The sequence below is a fragment of the Lipophrys pholis genome (genome assembly GCF_963383615.2).
Source record: "Lipophrys pholis genome assembly, chromosome: 15".
Lineage (NCBI taxonomy): Eukaryota > Metazoa > Chordata > Actinopteri > Blenniiformes > Blenniidae > Lipophrys > Lipophrys pholis.
The window spans coordinates 2,577,000-2,595,523 of record NC_137642.1 but is presented as its reverse complement, the minus strand read 5'-3'; the positions used below and the strand labels follow the sequence as shown (position 1 = coordinate 2,595,523).

Genomic DNA, 18,524 nt, shown 5'->3' with positions numbered 1-18,524 from the left:
CTATTGGGGCAGGTATCACAACATTACATTTGTCAACCAATTCTCAATTTGTGAGAATATATGTAATCTTTCTTTGAGTTCTGACAAACATCCTCACTGTATGTTACAGTCTGCATTCACATTGTAGATAACTGCAAATGATCCACAATGTTGAACTCTGCTTTACCCTACTGTTCATTGGCCATGTCTCTCAGTGAACCTCTGTTGAGTCATTTATGTGTTTTTATTTACAATCTGCATGTGTTGCACTGTTCTGTCATTCGCTCTGCAAAAACTGTTTTCAAAAACTCTCAAAAAAGGGACTTCCTATATTTGAAGTATTCTTTTTCTACCATCATATAATGTTACAAGATTTGTGTTGGAATTGTATTGTTTTTATAATATCAATATGCACAATATGCTAATTGCAAAATAGAGTTGTGGGACCATCATGGTTTCATGGATAATTAAATCACAAAATAAATATTTGTTTCTGTTTGATGTGGTTTTACTTCCTCTTTCAGAGGAATTTCATGCAACATACATTTTGAATGGATTCATTGTGATCTTGCTTGTATTTGTGGCTCTAGTTCATATGATTAGATACTTTGTGCCATTTGACTGTGAGTGCTGTTGTCTCGCCGACGCTTCATCTTCCAGCTCGCTACCTCTCTGTCCTTGCAATCTGCTGTGACATGGTTGCGTGTGACATCTTGCAAACTTTTCACGTTTCAATAAAAATACCCTGTGCTATTTATGGAAAGGCCCGCCCACTTAAAGTCACGGTGGGCCTGCTGCATGGCATGGGGGGGGGGTGAATGAGTCGGAGGTGGGGCGCTTGAGGATACAGTGACCCAGATAACTGAGCTGAAAGGATGGGGCTCGCTGGTGGTGCTGCGGCCGCTACAACGCTGCAACGCACAAGATAAGCAGCTCATCTGGCTTTTGTTCTGCAACAGGAGAGACGTTTAGAGCATTCAGGGATGTTAATTAAAGGAGGAACCAAAAGATTTGTGGTTATCAGTTCATGCTTTGAAGGTAAGTTCCCAGAATTTGCAGTAAAGGATCTTCTCTGAACCTCTGAATGAGATCTACTGTATGTTGTTATGTTTCTTAAAGTGAGTTTTATAAGGCCCCGTTTGAACACCTACATTTTGAAAATTATGCCAGTTCACATGAAAAAATTGCAGTAACGCTGACATGTCAGGCCGGTCACCTGATAAAGACTGACACGTCATCACACGCCAGATGACGCTCTGAGGAAAGCTGCAGATGCAGCTGAAACATGTCAGCAATGTAAAATCTTTCCTGTATCTACCTGTCCTTATAAGAGTCTATAATATATGTCAACTATAAAACTACCAAGTCCCAGGAGAATAGGGACTGGGAGTCATGACACCCATTGTTGTTATTGTCCATCTCCTCACACATGTGCAGAAGAATGATTTACTATGGTCGTGGTGGGCAGTAGCACTGTTTCCTCCGTTTCTACGGAGACAGAGTCTGAGTGCTATCGTAAAGTTCCACCTTTGAATGTTCAAAACTTTTCCAAAAAGTTGCATTTTCAGTGGATACAAGGTCCTTTGTTGCGTAAACGGATTCAAAAAACACTCGAAGTTTTCCATTTTCACTTAAACTTAAACGGGGCAAAATTCTATTGTAACTTGGGATATTCCAATAATGATCTCATCTAATGGCAACGAACTAGTCAACATGTCCTATAAAAGACCTTTCTAACCCTTCCATGTCCTTCCCCTCTTTGTTTTTCCGGCCCTCAGGTTTTCACGTCTCAAACTCCGTAGTCATGGAGGAGGCCCGATGGGAGAGTCGTCACCTCCTGCAAGCAGACAACGACTCCAAGCTCTACCTGGAACCAGATAAAAACTGCACTGAACCAGGTAGGACTGTCTGAAAGCTTCAAACAGAAGGTCTCAATCAATGCTTCTTAAAGCAGGGCCGATGTCGGGGTCACGGGGATGCCTTTTTCATGCAGGGTAGAGTCTATAGATGAGGACCAACCAGATCACAATAAAACCTTAGATTTTTGTTTTTTACTAGATCCCATAACTTCATTGAGTCCATTTTATTTTTCTATAAAGGGGTCATATTATCCAAAATTCACTTTCTAATAGTTTTCCAAAAGCAATATGCATCCCCATAACTGGGAAAGATGCCTCAGAAGTGAAAGAAATCTGTAATCTCTCTCCCTGGCTTGTTTAAATTTTTATAAAAATGTGTGCACACACGAGTGAATCAGAAATCAAACCCCATATAGTGTCATCGGGGGTTTAGCCAATCCCAATCAAGGTAGGCCCTCCCTTTGACTCCTCCCACAATTAGGCAGCTCTGCTGGCACATGGCACCACGAGAGGAAGTACTTCCTCCTCTTCTCAAGATGGGCATATGTGGGTGGAGCCAGTCCAGCTCACATAGACACAGCAGATTCTGAATGCAGCTCCTTTGATCCAACATTTAAATGTTTTTGGCCCAACGAGACCAATGTGAAAGTGTTGAAAATCTGTATAATATGGCTTCTTTGATGCATGTTGGTTATTCTGGAGCTTTAACCTTATTTCCATACTGCCAGTTGGTGAATGTTTTATTCCGGGTTTGCATGAAACGAACCTTGGAGGAACGAGCAGATGATGATAGGTGAGAGAAAAACCTTTTTTGTGAACAGAAAGAAACAAACCTCCACTGAGTGTTTGGCTGCTCGATTTGGTGAGGAGAGAAACGTTTTGTACTGTTTGAAACTTGGAGATGAAAAGCTTACTGATGCGGGAAGTAAAGCACCATCTTTTGCTTGTTTGGTTGGATGGACATGTTGATATTGAGGACATAAATCTATAGTTTCTCTCAGGTCTCTGTAATCGTAGTGGGTCTATCCTACTTTCAAATTACCCGTTGTGTCAAATACATCATCCTACAGAATGAAAATACTGTATCTATATTTCCAAAATCTTGTAGGATGAATTTAAAACTGCAATTTAAATTGTGACAGCTAATGCTGTGAAAAGAGTTTAGGATGTACACCACATGTATTTGTTTATGTATATATCACGTCTCTACTTCTGCAGGCCTGCCATCGCTTTTCATTCCAGTTGTTTGTAACCGCCATGATCAAAATATTGTAGTTTGCCAAAAGGATAAAAAAATGATATGTGACATTTGCAATGTCTGTGGCGTACATTCTCTATTAGATTATCTTAAACCAAACAATTCAGATGAATTGATCAGTATATTGCATTTTTTTTAACGTTTGTTGATTGTGTGTTTTAAACTCACACTCAGCTACAGTTTAGCACTGAGCTGAAGGCATAAACTTCAATTACTGAAAATCGTTGTGGCATATTTGTGCAATCAACCGTGTCGTTGTTACATCTGACAACTGGAGCTTTTTATCCGCGATATCTGTTTCACGGAACACTAATTAGCCTGCTGATGTGCACAGAAAAGTTCCCACCTGGGTCTTTGTTACTTGGCGTGGTGCAGCGGTGTGACGGGAACTGAAAGGAACTTTCTCAGGTGCATTGAGAAATGAATGTTCATTGATCAAATGTCTACATTTGTAAACATGATAGTTTTCCTCATTTAAATAATCAAGCTATAGACATCAAGCCACTTTTATTCTGATTGATATTGATATTGGTATGGATTTAGATAGACAGTTATCAATCTTACTATATCACGGAAACTGTAGGCTAGAGTGGCAATATTGCACATATTAAAATAATTAAAACTGTAGCTTTATTGGGAAGGTGCAGCGAGGTTGAGATCATGGTTTGACAGTGTACAGTAGTCAAGTTTAGGGCTTAAAGGTCAAACTGAATTACCTAAGTAGATACTTGACCAGACACAACGGAAACAAGTTAGTTTTTGAGTTTTTGTAAGTATTGCTTATCTGGATCTAACACACACACACGCACGCATGCACACACACACACACACACACACACACACACACACGCACACGCACGCGCACACGCACATGCACACGCGCACACACACACACACACACACACAGAGTCTCCATTCTCAGGACAGCAGGCTACAGAGGAGCCGAACTGCAGCTGAAAAATGAGCAGCACTCCCTCTGGTGAGAGAGAAAGTGAGGTGGATGTTGACATTAGCATGAAAGCTGAAATAGACCATTAACTTGTCCCAGATAGAAATTCTCTTTGCCTTCCTGAACTGACTGACCGCTGTCAGCGTGACTCTCTGGCTCTCTGTGAGCGTCCCCCCTCTTCTGCATGTACCAAAAACTGTCATGCCGTATGCTTGTTTTCTCTCTGTGTGTGTGTGTGTGTGTGTGTGTGTGTGTGTGTGTGTGTGTGTGTGTGTGTGTGTGTGTGTGTGTGTGTGTGTGTGTGTGTGTGTGTGTGTGTGTGTGTGTGTGTGTGTGTGTGTGTGTGTGTGTGTGTGTGTGTGTGTGTGTGTGTGTGTGTGTGTGTGTGTGTGTGTGTGTGTGTGTGTGTGTGTGTGTCCTCTCCGTGGCGTGGAGTGTGCAAGTGTTTTCCATGTGGAGTCCTGGGGATTTACAAGGCTGACGTCCTGCCAAGCGTTCTCTTGATCTCATTGTAAACGCACTGCCCCCCCCCACCACCACTACACCACACACACTTCTACACCCTCCCCATCTCATGTAGCGCTCCTTGGTCCTGCAATCCGACTGGGGGATTCATACAGACGAGTTATATTTAGCCATCAGATAGTTTATAGCCTGTTTTAGTGTAATTACACTTTGTCTCCTGAAAGTCTAATTACCTTAATAAGGATTATTCTTGCTTTCCTGCACTAACAGGGGCCTTCGCAATGTGCTCCTTATGCCTCAGTCCCTCTTTTTCGCCCTCTCTGCTATCATCTCTTTAGCTCTCTCGACTATCTCAGCGTGCATGCCGTCTTCTGCATCTGCCTTCTTCTTTATTTCAGTTTTTGTTTAACAAAAACCATCATCGGTTAGATTCCAAGGAATTGTCATGCACTGCAGAATCAAGGCACAGAAGTGTGCACTTGCTTTGGAGGCACTTGCACATGCATATATGCATGCCCCTGTCGTAGCCACACGTGCCTGCTCATATGCAGCTAAATAACTACTTGTTCGTGTGAAGCATCTCTTTTTGCACATTTTTTTGCAGAATGCTTAATTAGATTTTAGATTTTACACCTTGCAAATGAGATTGCACTGTATTACTTGTTTCCGGTCACATTTCATAATGTTGACAGATTAAGGTGAAGTGAAAGTCTGTTTCAAGAAAAGGAATATGTGACTCACAGTAACAGCTTCAGTAACAAAGCCTTGGTTCAATTTTTAGTGGCTTTCACTTGACTTCCTTGCTGCAATGGAGTTTGGCCATGAGACCGCCAGTTCTCTCAAATAATGTCGGGCTGCTCGGCTGTCGGCTTGGGCCAGCTAGGGTCTGTAGAGTGAGCGAAATCACTTCAGCAGTTCTGAACTGGAATCAGCTTGATGGAAATGATGCAGTTTGTGAGAGTAGCTATTATTTACCTGTATATTTTTCTTACTTTACCACTTACTGTTGTGAAGTAATGACAAGCAGAATATTTTGCAATTTAGAATTAAGAAAAATTCTATTGAAGCTCCCAACAACAACAAAAATACAATTATCACAAAGCACATAGAGGAAACAACCAATCAATGGATTATTTTTTGGAAGAATCGCAATCATCTAGGTTGAAGTTTATCTGTAAATATCAGTTAGATTTTTGTTTTTTTTGTTTCAATTGCCTCGATTGAAAATTTGTTAGATACATCTGTGGGAATCACTTCGAACCATTTGGGTAATGCAGCCAAGCTGACTGGTTCCAGTTGGATTTTCTCCACCATTTAGACTATGTTGATAATTCCAACTAGTTCGTTGGAACTCATTGGATTCTCTGATATAGCTATTCAGATTTAGCTGGATACTTTGAGAGAGTTAGGCCCAACAATTTCAAGTGAAAATGGACAACTATCTTTGCGTTTTGATTGTCTGTTAACATGATAAACTTTTTAAAAAAAGAAAAGTTGAACTTTTTTTAAAAATGAAAATAGCAATTAAAAATAGATGGCGGAAAATACAAGTTTTCTCTTTTTTTTTCTATTATTTATTTGTTTCAAAAAGGCATTAACAATTTGTGACAACTCACATATTATTCTATGCAGAAAAGGATAACACGCTGTATATTAAGGAGAAATGGGAGAGAGAAGCAGGAATAAGGATCTCAGAAGGAACCTGGGGAGTCATCTGTAATTTTCAATGGTCATCAACCAGCTCCACGGACTGGAGAGAACACTGCTGGAAAAATGTGATGAGATTCTTTAAAACAGGAAATATAGGAAAACAAATTCCAGGTGTTGGAGACAGTGCGGTGCAACAGAGGCGAACCACTTCCACACATTCTGGGACTGTCCCAAACTGAATAATTACTGGAGTGAGATTAGGTTAACAATAAATATAGTATTCAAGACCCAAATACCCCTGAACTTTGAAAACCTATACTTTGGCTGGATTCCCTGTTTGAAGCAGAGGAGGGAAACAAAGCTGCTGCGGGCCCTTTTGGCGGTGAGTAAAAAAGCTATTACCAGAAAGTGGCTAAATCCAAATCCACCTACACTGAAAGATTGGCATGAAATTATCCTGGAAATTAGGGATGTCCCAATTCGGTAGACTCAGTGGTAAAACCATCGGAACCTCGGGACTTTCCTGCTTTAATTTAGAAATAGCCAATTCCACTTCCTTGATTGATATCGGTTGCACCAACTTTTTGCTTTGTGGGTTTGTGAGTTTGTGACAACTCACATATTTAGGGAGTCTAGAAGACAGTCGATTTGGTTCTCGTTAGAGGCTTGAGGTTGGGAGTATAATTCTCGATAGAATATTTCAAAGCTCTCTTGAATTTTCTCTAATTTCTTTTCCAAAACATTGGTTTTTGGATTCTTTATTGTATGAATTGGATTTTCCTCTTGTTGTTTGCGTAGCTTGTATGCTAAAAACTTTGCAGATTTGCCTCCTGCCTCGTAATTGTTTTGCCTCAGGAAGATCATTTTTCTGTGGGTATCTTGAGTGTATGTGTCACTGATTTCACTAGGTACTTTTTTTATTTCTATTTTTAGTGCACTTGTAACCGTTTTAATTTCCCCTGCAGGTCTGCCAATCTTTGCCCCTTCACTTTCTTCATGTATGAGGTTAAGGATATAATTTTCCCTCTCATTACCGCTTTCAGTATGTCCCTCAGGATTGCAGGTGATGTTTCTCCTGAGTCGTTGCTGTCTAGGAAGTCTTCAATTTCTCCCTCTAATTTCTCCCTTGTTTTGGGATCATTGAGTATATTAGAATTTAGTTTCCATTGCGTTCTCTTCAATTTTGTTTTTAGAGTTAGGGCCAAAGAAATTGGGCTATGACCGGATAGGTCAATTGTCTTTATGCTACAGTCTTTTATTTTAAATCTGTCTGTACAAAACATTAAAAACAATATCTAATCTTGAGTAAACTGAGTGTGGGGCCGAATGTGTGTGTAGTCTCTACTAGTTGAATGCAGTTCCCGCCAAATATCTATGATGTTCAGCTCTTCCATCAGCGATGTCACTCTCTTAGTTAGGGTTCTACTCTGAATAGACGTTCCTGTCGAGTCAAGTTTAGGGTTTAGCCTAAAGTTAAAGTCTCCCCCACATAATACTATCCCCTGGGAATTCACCATCAAATCAAATATTTTTCTGTAGAACTTCCAATCGCTTCCCGGTGGGGCGTAAACATTTAAAAATGTTACTTTAGTACCCTCTGTTAATCCTGTTATCTTGACAAACCTTCCACCTTTCCACCCTCCAAACGTCTGATATATGCTCATAGTTTATTGTATTTGATATTAAATTGGCGACCCTGACTTATATGAGGAGAAAAATACATGCCTAAAGCCCATCCTTTTTAATTTCACATGCTCAGATGGCCTCATATGCATTTCTTGAAGGAAAGCTATCTGTGCTTTCTCTTTTTTCAACTTTGACAAAATCTTACTCCTTTTGATTGGATTTAAAACCCCATTCACATTAAATGTAATTATTCTAACCGGATCTCCTTGCATATTATTTTAACAGAAATAAAGTCATTCTTTCCCTCTCGAAAACGGGTAAGCAGTCCCTAATCAACAAAGTAACAAAACCCGAGAACATGTTTAAGATGGGTATCAAGAACATTGAACATTTTAACAACTTTCCAAACTCCCCACCTTTTGGTCCATTCACTGACTGGTCCAGACCAGAGGGATAACCTCTGTATCCTGTCTGGATTAGAGAGTCCTCTTCTTTGTTGGCAGCTCTAGGATGTTCTTTTTTTCCTACTTTGTGTCTCGACCGCCCCATTTATGATTGCATTTTGTACATCTAGTTTATTTCTTTTGAATGTACATACCTGTACCCTGAGCTTGACATGTATTTTTGGACCTAATGCTTAATTTATAGTTAGTCTGTGTTCTCCGTCTGAACTCGATGAAATGCTTGCAGCTTTTCCTTGAAGCCTGGTGCTCTGCTGGCTCGGGGAACTCGCCGCCCTCGGGCCATTTGCCATGACTCTCGCTGAATCTTCTCCATCAGTGACTTCGGTTGGGTGATTATTTTCACCAGCAAATTTTAACCTGCCATGTCTGCCGTCGCCTCCTCCACCGTCTCATAGGTTGTTGTCTTGCTGTCATAAAAGACTCATTCATGCGGAGTAGAGGGTCTGGAACCGTATGTTGTTTTCCTTCAGGGCTCTCTGTGCCTCTGTGTATTCCTTTCGTCTGGCTAGAATTGCCGGTTGCGTAATCATGGTTGAGACTGATCTTGCAGTTTTCCCAGGTAAAGCTTTCTTCTGCCATGCTAGTTTAATCACTTCTTCTTCTGTTTTATATCTGAGGAATTTGACCAGAATGGCTCTTGGTTGAGCGCCAGCTGGGGGCTGAGGCGCCAGCGCCCAGTGGGCTCTTTCAATTTGCATGTCCTGTGTCTCGGGGATGTTCAGATTCTCTCAGAGCAGTTTCTCCACGAACTGGATCAATGACCTGGTTCCACCCTCTGCTCCTTCTGGAACTCCGTGTATCCTCACATTCTCCCTCCTTGCATGGCTCTCTGGGGCCCCGTTTACACGACAACGAATTTGAGTGTATCTGCAAACCTTTCTTCACTTTTGGGGGGTCCGTTTACATGACACCAGTTTGCGGATGCACTGTATCTGCAAAGTTTTTAATCCGGGTCTCAAGGTGGAAAGATTCTTTCACGCCGCAAATCCCTCCTGCGGAGGCTGATGGAGGCTACAGAGCCTGTTACTGCGCATGCACATCTCTTCCACTCCCTCCTTCTCATTCAGTTGTAAAGAATCATGGCGGCCGCGTAGTGGTACGACTCGCGGTCTATATTCTAGTTTTAACATCCAGATTAGTAGTTTAATAGTTGAGACTCTCCCCTGATAGCAACCGCTGCATCGTCAGTCCATGTGGATGTCGGATTCTCTCCATTTTCTTCACGTTTATAGTGTTTTGTTCTCTGCACACGTTTGTGTAGTTTCATTACAAAATCAAGCAACAGCCCCCCCCAGTGGCCCGGCATACTAACTACATCGTTGTCTCTGTGTCCGCTGCTGCAGTGCACTCCTTTTTTTCAGTGGATTAGGTGTTGTCACGTGAAACATTGAAGTGTAAACAGGGCCTTGGTCTGTCAACTTCAACTGGAGTTGCTCCTGCATTTTTAGCATTTCGGCAAACGCATCTTCAACATTTTGCAGCCTTTTCTCGTTCGTTACGATCCTAGCTTCAGCTTCGTCTAATCTCAAATTGTTTTTTGCGATCTCTCCTTTGATGACCTCCAGCTGGTTTTTATTGTTTTGTCTGAAGTCGTGTATCCTTCTCGGGATCAGGGACAGGTCCGCCGCCTCATCTGCATCCTTCCATGAGCTGCGTTGGTTAGCCTCGGGTGAGCTAGCATTAGCCTCCCCGTGTTGCGGTATTTCGCCGTCTTCCTCCACTTCCTCCTCTCTCTCTCTCTACGCACGCACACACACACACACACACACACACACACACACACACACACACACACACACACCAAACTGTATATAAGTGGGTAGAATCTATGTTTTTATGTTTTCATTGTAAATAAATATCATTTTGGGAATCACACTTGCTGTCTTATTAATGAGCACAAAGTTGAATAAAATGTCATCCTCTTCTGTGTCAAGAACTCCAAAATCCTTCAGGTTTTACTGTTAATTCTGGTAATTGTAATTAATTAAAATATTAGTTCAACTGCCAAATTAATTGTTTAGTATATCTTATCAGACTGATATAAGTGAATTGGCTATCATTGCCTGTTAAACAGGTGGTGCTCCCGAGGCATCTGATACGCTTCAATCAAATAACTAATAACTGACTATCGATCATGATTGTTTTTTTTTTGTTTTTGTTTTTTTTTTTCTCTTTTTTTTTTTTTTGCCCTTGTCCTGTTCGGCAGCTTGGGCCAACAATATGATGTGATTGAGAGCCTTCGGAGTCAGAACAGATTTTGGTCTTGCAACAGGGAGAGACCTGGAGTCTCCTCCTGTTGCCTTCTCCGTCAGAAGATGGCATGGCTGCCGTACACGACCGGGGGGGGACGCTCAAAGAGAGAGAGAAGAGAAAAGAGAGAAAAAGGTTGAGGGAGGAGGGAGGAGGGAGGAGGGGGGAGGGGGTAGGGGGATAACATACAATATCCTTGTTGTGCTACATATATTATTTGCAGTTATCACACTGATCCAAATATTTTCCAACTGTTTTTGGATTAAACCAGCCTGAGCTGCTCTATCTAGACAGTAAAATGATTTCTTAGATTAACCAGCCTGAGCAGCTCTATCTAGACAGCAATGTGAAGCAGGAACATGAATTAACAAAGAGGCGACAACAAAAGAGGAACATGACCTCCAAAGTTTGAGCAAATGATGATAGAGAACAAGCAACTTCAGAAGCACCTTTCGTGAGGAGTGGAAGTGTGTGTGTGTGTGTGTGTGTGTGTGTGTGTGTGTGTGTGTGTGTGTGTGTGTGTGTGTGTGTGTGTGTGTGTGTGTGTGTGTGTGTGTGCGCACGCGCACACACTAATGTCCCAACCTCCACTAATCCAACAGCAAATGGAGAAGGAGCACCGCGCCCCAGCCCCCCCACGAGCGCCACGCCCGAGGGAGCGCGCCCCCCGCATCCCAGCCGCACTCACCCCGGGCCGGGGCGGGACCCCAGCAGAAGGTGCTGGGGGGAGCCACGTCTCCCGCCCTTCCCCTGCCCTATATGTGTGTTGGATGTATGTAAGGGTGTGTCTTTGTGTTTTGAAGAGGTGGATGCAATGTGTGTGTCTATGGTGCGGTTTAAAATTGGGGGGTAGCGGGGCCCGGGCGTTCTACCGCTGACAAGCGGCAGAACCCCGAAAGCGGCTTACCCCCTCAAGACCCTGCGTGACTAAGTGTGGTTAAAATTGTGGGTGGTGCAAAGTCGGGGGAGGACCCAGACCGCAGTTAAGTAGCCCGGACCCCCCACCTAGGCACCGCCCCACTGTTCCCTATTGTGGAGTAATATAAGGTGAGGTAAGGCAGGGAGGGTTCTGAGGGAGGGGGTCCCCCCGTCGCTAGGACCTTGGCCCAGCTGGACCCCCCGCGCTGCCCCACCCCACCCCCGAGCGGCCGGCCTAGGACCCGGGGAGCCACACCCCCCCCAACAAGGCGCCGTAAGGGGACCCGGGCAGGGAGCCCAGGGCAGAGCCCCCCCCACACCCCCGCCCAGGACTCCCCAGGCCAGGCCGCAGCCCCCCAGCATAGACGCTAGGACCTCCCCGAGCCCACAGAGCCACCAACCACCAAAGCCACGACGCCCCAACCACCGACGGTCCCCAGAGCCCCGGGGTGGAGCCACCACCCCCCCACAGGGCTACATGGTGTATTTAATTATTGGAGACCATGTGGACTCAAATTGTGTCAAATGATTTTTCCTACAAGCAGACATTCTCTCCAATGTGATGTGGTCTAGAAGTAAGTTTTTAAATAACTTTATATTCAGATTACTTTTGGATTTCCAGTTCATGAGGATCGCCTTTTTTGCGACGCTTAGGGAAACCAGGAGCATGCAGGACTCATTTTTTTCTCTTTTAATTTCTGTGAGATCTCCTAACAAGCAAAGTGAAGGTGAGACCGGAATTGGGTAGCCCAGGCATAACGATAAGTCTTCACAAATCTTTTGCCAGAACGTTTGGACTGGCGTACACAGCCAAAGTGCGTGTAAATAGGTATCGGGGAGATCACCTGTGCAGTTTGAACATACGTTAGTGGGAGTGAGCCCCATCTTGAACATCCTTTGTCCTGTGTAATGAACTCTATGAAGGACCTTGTATTGTATGAGCTGTATATTGGGGTTTTTGCTCATTTTGAATGTATTTGTACAGATTTCTGACCAAAACGTTGGGTCTCTGTTGATGTTGAGATCTTCTTCCCATTTGAAGGTGGGAAGGGATATTGAGATATTTGAACCTGACAGGATTGAGATAATTTTAGAAAGAGGTTTAGGAGCTGAGATCTTCAGGAGATTTGTCACTGTCTGAGGTAAGTTCAGGTTAATCTGTTCTAGTTTGAACTTAGTTTGTATTATTGACTTAAGCTGAAGATATTCCAGATAGTTGTTTTGACTGATACCATATGTTTCTATTAGCTCATTAAATGGAATAAAAGAGTTATTGGAGATAAGTTGTTCTAAGTGTCTTATTCCTTTATTTTGCCATCTTGGGAAGTTTATTGGTTTCTTTCTTTGCAGGATGTCGGGATTGTTCCAGATGGGTGTGAGTTTGCAGGGAATGAGTGAAGATCCATTTATTTTAAGAAATTCCCACCAAGCTGTCAGCGATGTGTTTATATTGATGCTTTTAAAGCAGCTGTGCTTTTTAATGACAGGACTGAAGAAGGGAAGATCTCTGACTTGGAGATCTTCACAGAATGTTTTTTCAACGTCCAGCCAGCCTTCATCTAAGGGTTTCTGATTGATCCATTTTACAACATAAAGTAGTTTATTGGCCAGATAGTAATTATAAAAATTTGGGAGTTCTAAGCCACCTTGGTCCTTGGTGTTCTGTAGTGTTTTTAAACTTATACGTGATGGTTTATTTTTCCATAAGAATTTTGAGACATGAGAATCAAGAGTGTTAAACCAGGTTTTTGGTGGTTTTGCTGGGATCATTGAGAAGATGTAGTTAATTTTAGGCAAGACCATCATTTTGATTGTTGCTACTCTCCCCATAAGTGAAATTGGGAGTGTCCTCCATCGAATGAGGTCCTCCTCTATTGCTTTAATAAGGGGGGTGTAGTTTAAGTGTACCAAGTCTGAGAGTTTGCCTGAAACGTTAATGCCGAGATATTTGATGTTCCCTGGTTTTAGTGGGGTGTTCGGTGTGTGCTGAAATGTAGAGTTGATAGGCAAGACGACTGATTTGTTCCAATTTATAGAATATTCTGAGATTGAGGAGAATCTATCTATTAACCCTATTGTTTCTGGAAGAGAGGTCTGTGCGTTTTGCAGGAAAATTAGCACATCATCTGCATAAAGACATATTTTATGTGTTACATTTGCTGTTCGTATTCCTTTTATGTTATTGTTCTGTCTGATGGCTGCTGCTAGTGGTTCGATAAAGATTGCAAAGAGAGATGGTGAGAGTGGACATCCCTGTCGGGTGCCTCTCTCAAGATTGAACCTTGAGGACATTTGGTCATTGGTTTTAACACAGGCACTGGGTGAGGTAAACAGTATTTTTATCCAGGAGAGGTAATTTTCTCTAAATCCAAATTTCCGTAGTGTAGCAAGTAGAGATTTCCAATTTACCCTATCAAAGGCTTTTTCTGCATCTAAGAAGGTGATAATGGCTTTTTGTTTATTGTGGTGGCAGTGGTCTATAAGATTAATTAATCTACGTGTATTGTTAGTGGAGTGTCGTCCTTTAATAAACCCAGTTTGATCTGGGTGTATGATGTGGGGTGTGATTTTTTCCAGTCTGCTTGCTAATGTTTTACTAATTATTTTAAGATCTACATTGATTAGTGATATCGGCCGATAGCTAGATGGTAGTGTGGGATCTTTATCCGGTTTTAGAAGAAGACTGATATTTGCACAGTTCATATGTTGGGGGAGAGTTGAAGATTCTTTAATTTCCTCAATTATTCTGAAAAAAATAGGTGAGAGTAAAGACCATAATTCTTTGTAAAATTCAGTGGGGTATCCATCAGGTCCTGGAGCTTTACCATCAGGCATGTGCTGGAGAGCTTCCTGCAGTTCTTCAATTGAGATGGAAGCTTCTAGACCTTGGATCTGTTCTTCTTTTAATTTTGGTAGGTCAACTGTGCTCAGAAAGCTCTCTATTTCAGATTGTGAAGGGTCAATTTGTGAAGAGTAAAGTTTTTTGTAGAATTCTCTGAAGGTATTGTTTATTTCTTGTGGGTTAAAGGTGATTTTACCATTTTGAGTTTGGACTGAGGGGATCGTACATTTTTCTTTATTTCGTTTTAACTGATTGGCTAAAAGTTTGCTGGATTTATTACCATGTTCAAAGTTCTCCCAGCGTAGTCTCTGCAGTTGAAATTGTGTTTTATGTTCGATTATTTTGTTTAACTCTATTTTCAATTTTCTTAGTTCCATTAATAGGCTGTCGTCTTTGCAGGCAGCATGAGCTGTCTCCATGGTTTTGATTTTATCTTCCAGTTCTTTCTCCTTTATTTTTTCCCTTTTGGTCTTGTATGAGGAATAAGAAATGATTTTACCTCTCATGACAACTTTAGCCGTCTCCCAGAGGACGCAGGGAGAGACACCAGGCAGGTCATTTGTTTCTAAAAAATTTGACCATTGTTTTTTAAAGAATGTGCGGAAGTCTGGATCCTTAAGCAGTGACGTGTTAAATCTCCACTGTCTAATAGGAGGGGTGATTGTTCTATTAGTAACTGTCATAGTGACAGGTGCATGGTCACTGATAGTAATGGGGTGAATCTGTGTGTCCAGGATGTCTTTAATCACTGATTTACTCACCAGAAAGTAATCTAAGCGCGAATAGGATTGGTGCACTGCTGAGTAGAAGGTGTACTCTTTAAGGGTGGGATGAGAGGTGCGCCAGGCGTCGCAAAGACCATAGTCACTCATGTACTGCTGGACTATGTCTGTAGATTCCCAGTGTCGGGTGTTTGCTGCTTTACTAACTCTGTCTACTTGTGGATTGAGGGCGATGTTGAGGTCTCCTCCCACTATCAGTGTTTTATCAGAGTGTGTTGAGAGGGTGGTGAAGAAATTATGATAGAAGGAGGGGTCATCAACATTTGGGCCATAGATGTTTGCGATACACATCTCTATGTTCTGCAGAGAGATGTGAATAATTATAAATCTTCCCTCTGGATCTGTGATTGTGTCTTTACAAGAGAATTGTATTTTATTGTTGATTAATATAGCTACGCCTCTCTGCTTGGAGTTAAAACAAGCTGAGTATGTGTGAGGGAATTGTGGTGATATCAATTTGTGATGTCCTGTTGTAGGTGTGTGTGTCTCTTGTAACAAGACAATGTCTGCCTGTAGTTTGTTTAAGTATTCAAAAACTTTTTGTCTTTTTATTTGCGTGCCCATTCCTCGTACATTCCAGGTGACAAACTTGAGCGTGTTCCTAGCTACACTCATCTTCTAGGTGGGTTCTCTAATGCTGTATGTGTGGGTGTGTGTGTGTATGTGTCCGCGTGCGTGTGTGTACGGGTGTGTTTGTGTGTGTGTGTGTGTGTGTGTGTGTGTGTGTGTGTGTGTGTGTGTGCGTGTGTGCGTGTGTGCGTGTGTGCGTGTGTGCGTGTGTGCGTGTGTGCGTGCGTGCGTGCGTGCGTGCGTGCGTGCGTGCGTGCGTGCGTGCGTGCGTGCGTGCGTGCGTGCGTGCGTGCGTGCGTGAGTGTGTGCGTGCATGCGTGAGTGTGTGCGTGTATATGTGTCCGCATGTGTGCGCGACTATGTGCATGCGTTTGTGGGCATGCGTGCATCTTTGAATGTGTCTGTCCGCGTGTGTGTGTGTGTGTGTGTGTGTGTGTGAGTGTGTGTGGTTGCATATATCTGTGCGTGTGTACTTAGGATCCCTAAGTCTGACTGGCTATTCAAACGTAGGAGTGTGTGTCTGCCAATATATGAGTGTGTGATATCGTAACAGTTGGATTGTGATGTTGAGGTTTTAATGTAGTGAAAACAGTGGAAATGTATTGTTATCAAAACAAGGGAGGGGGTGTGGAAATAGAAAAGAAAAGTGAGAAACCAAAAACAGAAAAAGAACCAATTCAAACCCATAGGTGACATTTAGTGGTGACGTAACGAGTGCTTATTTTTATTTTTTTTTTAAATAATATCCCAGTGCTTTTTTTTTTTTTTAATATCCCAGTGCTGACAGTGCAAGTCCATAATAATTATTACTACAGCAATATAGCAAACATCGTGTATATTAATGATGTAATATTAATTTGCTTCGCTTTAATATACGTTGTTCATGATGTTCACTGATGTTACTGTTAAACACTTACCTGGACCTGAGTAAACCTGTGAAGTGTGTGTGTTAGAGTGGTTATACTCAGCTTGTGAGGACCATCAGTACAGCCAGGGAGTGACGGCGGGGTCTCGGAACAGCTGGCCGTTGACATAGAGCCTGTCCACGGTGATGACGGCTCGGGATCCCTCAGCGATTAACTTCTTTCTTACCGGAAAAAGCAGGCGGCGGCGGTCCAGGATATCCTTCGGGAACTGGTCGTTGACGCTGTAGTCCGTCCCTCGTAGTTCCCTGCCGCGACTCTTCACCAGCTCTTTTTGTTTGAAATGGTCAAACTTGGCGACGATGGGCCACGGGCGCTGGTTGTCCTGTCGTCTTGCTCCCAGGCGGTGGACGCGGGCGACGGTGATCTTGCTCACGGTGTCGGCTGGCAGCTTCAGGCTCACCTGCATGAAGTCCCGCAGCGACGTCTCGGCGTCCTCTTCCGCACGCTCAGGCAGTCCCGCGAAGACGAGGTTGTCCCGCATGCTCCGACTCTGGAGATCGAGGATGGACTCCTTCATCTTCTTGTTGTCCTGCGTCAGCCCGGTCAGTCCTTTATTAAGTGACTTCACCTCGTCCCGAAGTCCCTGGTTCTCAGTGGTCAGTTCCACCACCTGCCGCTGGCTGAATTCCAGCGAGTCCCGGAGAGCCAGAAACTCGCGGTGGAGCACCTCGACCAGGGCGAGCCGGGCATCGAAGCTGGACAGCTTGGTGTTAATGCTGTCCAGGATGTCTTCGAACTGCTTGGACGGCGAGGAACTCATGGGTGGAGAAATCTCCGGACGGCTTCTTTTAGATGAAGCAGCTTGAGGTGTCTTTGGCATGACGAGACGGTCGAAGCACTCGTCCAAGTAAGCTTGAAGATCGTCGATGGTTTCTTCTTCCAGCGTTGTGGGTGATCTTAATTTTCCTTTTGTTATTTTGTTTTTTTCCTTCCGTCTGACGGAAAAGTTTGTACTACAAGCAGGGTGCCGCCATGTTGGATTGCACTCGATGACGTCACACTCGAATTACTCACTGCGCATGTTCGAAAGAGGTGGCATCACACGATCATGATTGTTAATTATCAAAGATAAACTGCCAAAACCCAGCATAATGGGTGCCTCGTGTTCAAACTGCAATACATAAATGGTACCACGTGATCTTTCTGAGGTAAGAAATCCCTACGTTATTTAACCATTTTACCTGGCCGGCTTTCTTAAGATTAAATCAGGGTGTATATGGTCCCTGAACTAAATTGTGTTTGACACCCCTGATTTAGCATGTTTTCCTTTGTGAATAGAACAGTGAGCAATTATAGATGGAGTTTTTGGTATATGACTGATCAATGAAAAACCGAAGGAAATGTATTTGCTTTATATGGGTTTTAGTAAATCAGGCCCTCTCTGTGTGTGAGTCCCAACCTCTTTCTTGAGGGGCCCACATTTCTACCATTGTAAACTCAGGCAAACCCCATGGAATACTTTATGGCATTTAATAAGAACTCATATTGGTACCGGTATCAGCAAGTACCTAAAGGTCAATACTTGGACTTATACTTGTCATTTAAAAAGTTATATCGGTGCATCCTCATTTCTAATACATTACTGCAGTACTTCTAAAGAAGCTCTGCAATCAGAATGGTTATTGGAGCTCATCCCTGTTCCATGCTAGCTGTTGCAGTCCTCTGGCACGTGTTGCTTGGCAGGGCAGAAACAGAAGAAGCAGGTTGGACAGGTTGTGAAAGCGCTCACAGGCTGATGGCCCGGATACTTCAGGCCTTGGGTGATGACAGGAGAGAAGGCCTCATGGAGCAGCCAAAGCTTCACATTCTGATGCAGTAGGGGCGATTACATGGCCTCAACCTTTCCACCACAACCTCCACACCACTGAGTGTGTATCTCATACTTTGTTTGTGTGATTAGAAGAGTGTGTTTACCGAGCCATCCCTTCTCCGCCTGTGGTCCATCTGTCACTCCAAGGAAAATCACTAGACATGTCAGAGTCTCTG

The 18,524-nt window shown here is 43.1% G+C and overlaps 1 protein-coding gene across 1 annotated transcript in view; it reads left to right on the top strand.

Moving 5' to 3' along the window:
- The window catches only part of slc24a3 (solute carrier family 24 member 3), a gene marked incomplete at its 5' end in the record, with an annotated part of 263,277 nt that overhangs the window by 94,424 nt on the left and 150,329 nt on the right, over nucleotides 1-18,524 (top strand). The window contains one exon of the mRNA XM_080482318.1: nucleotides 1,758-1,877. Coding sequence (XP_080338444.1) covers nucleotides 1,758-1,877 — 120 coding nt within the window. The remainder of the gene's footprint in view (nucleotides 1-1,757; nucleotides 1,878-18,524) is intronic.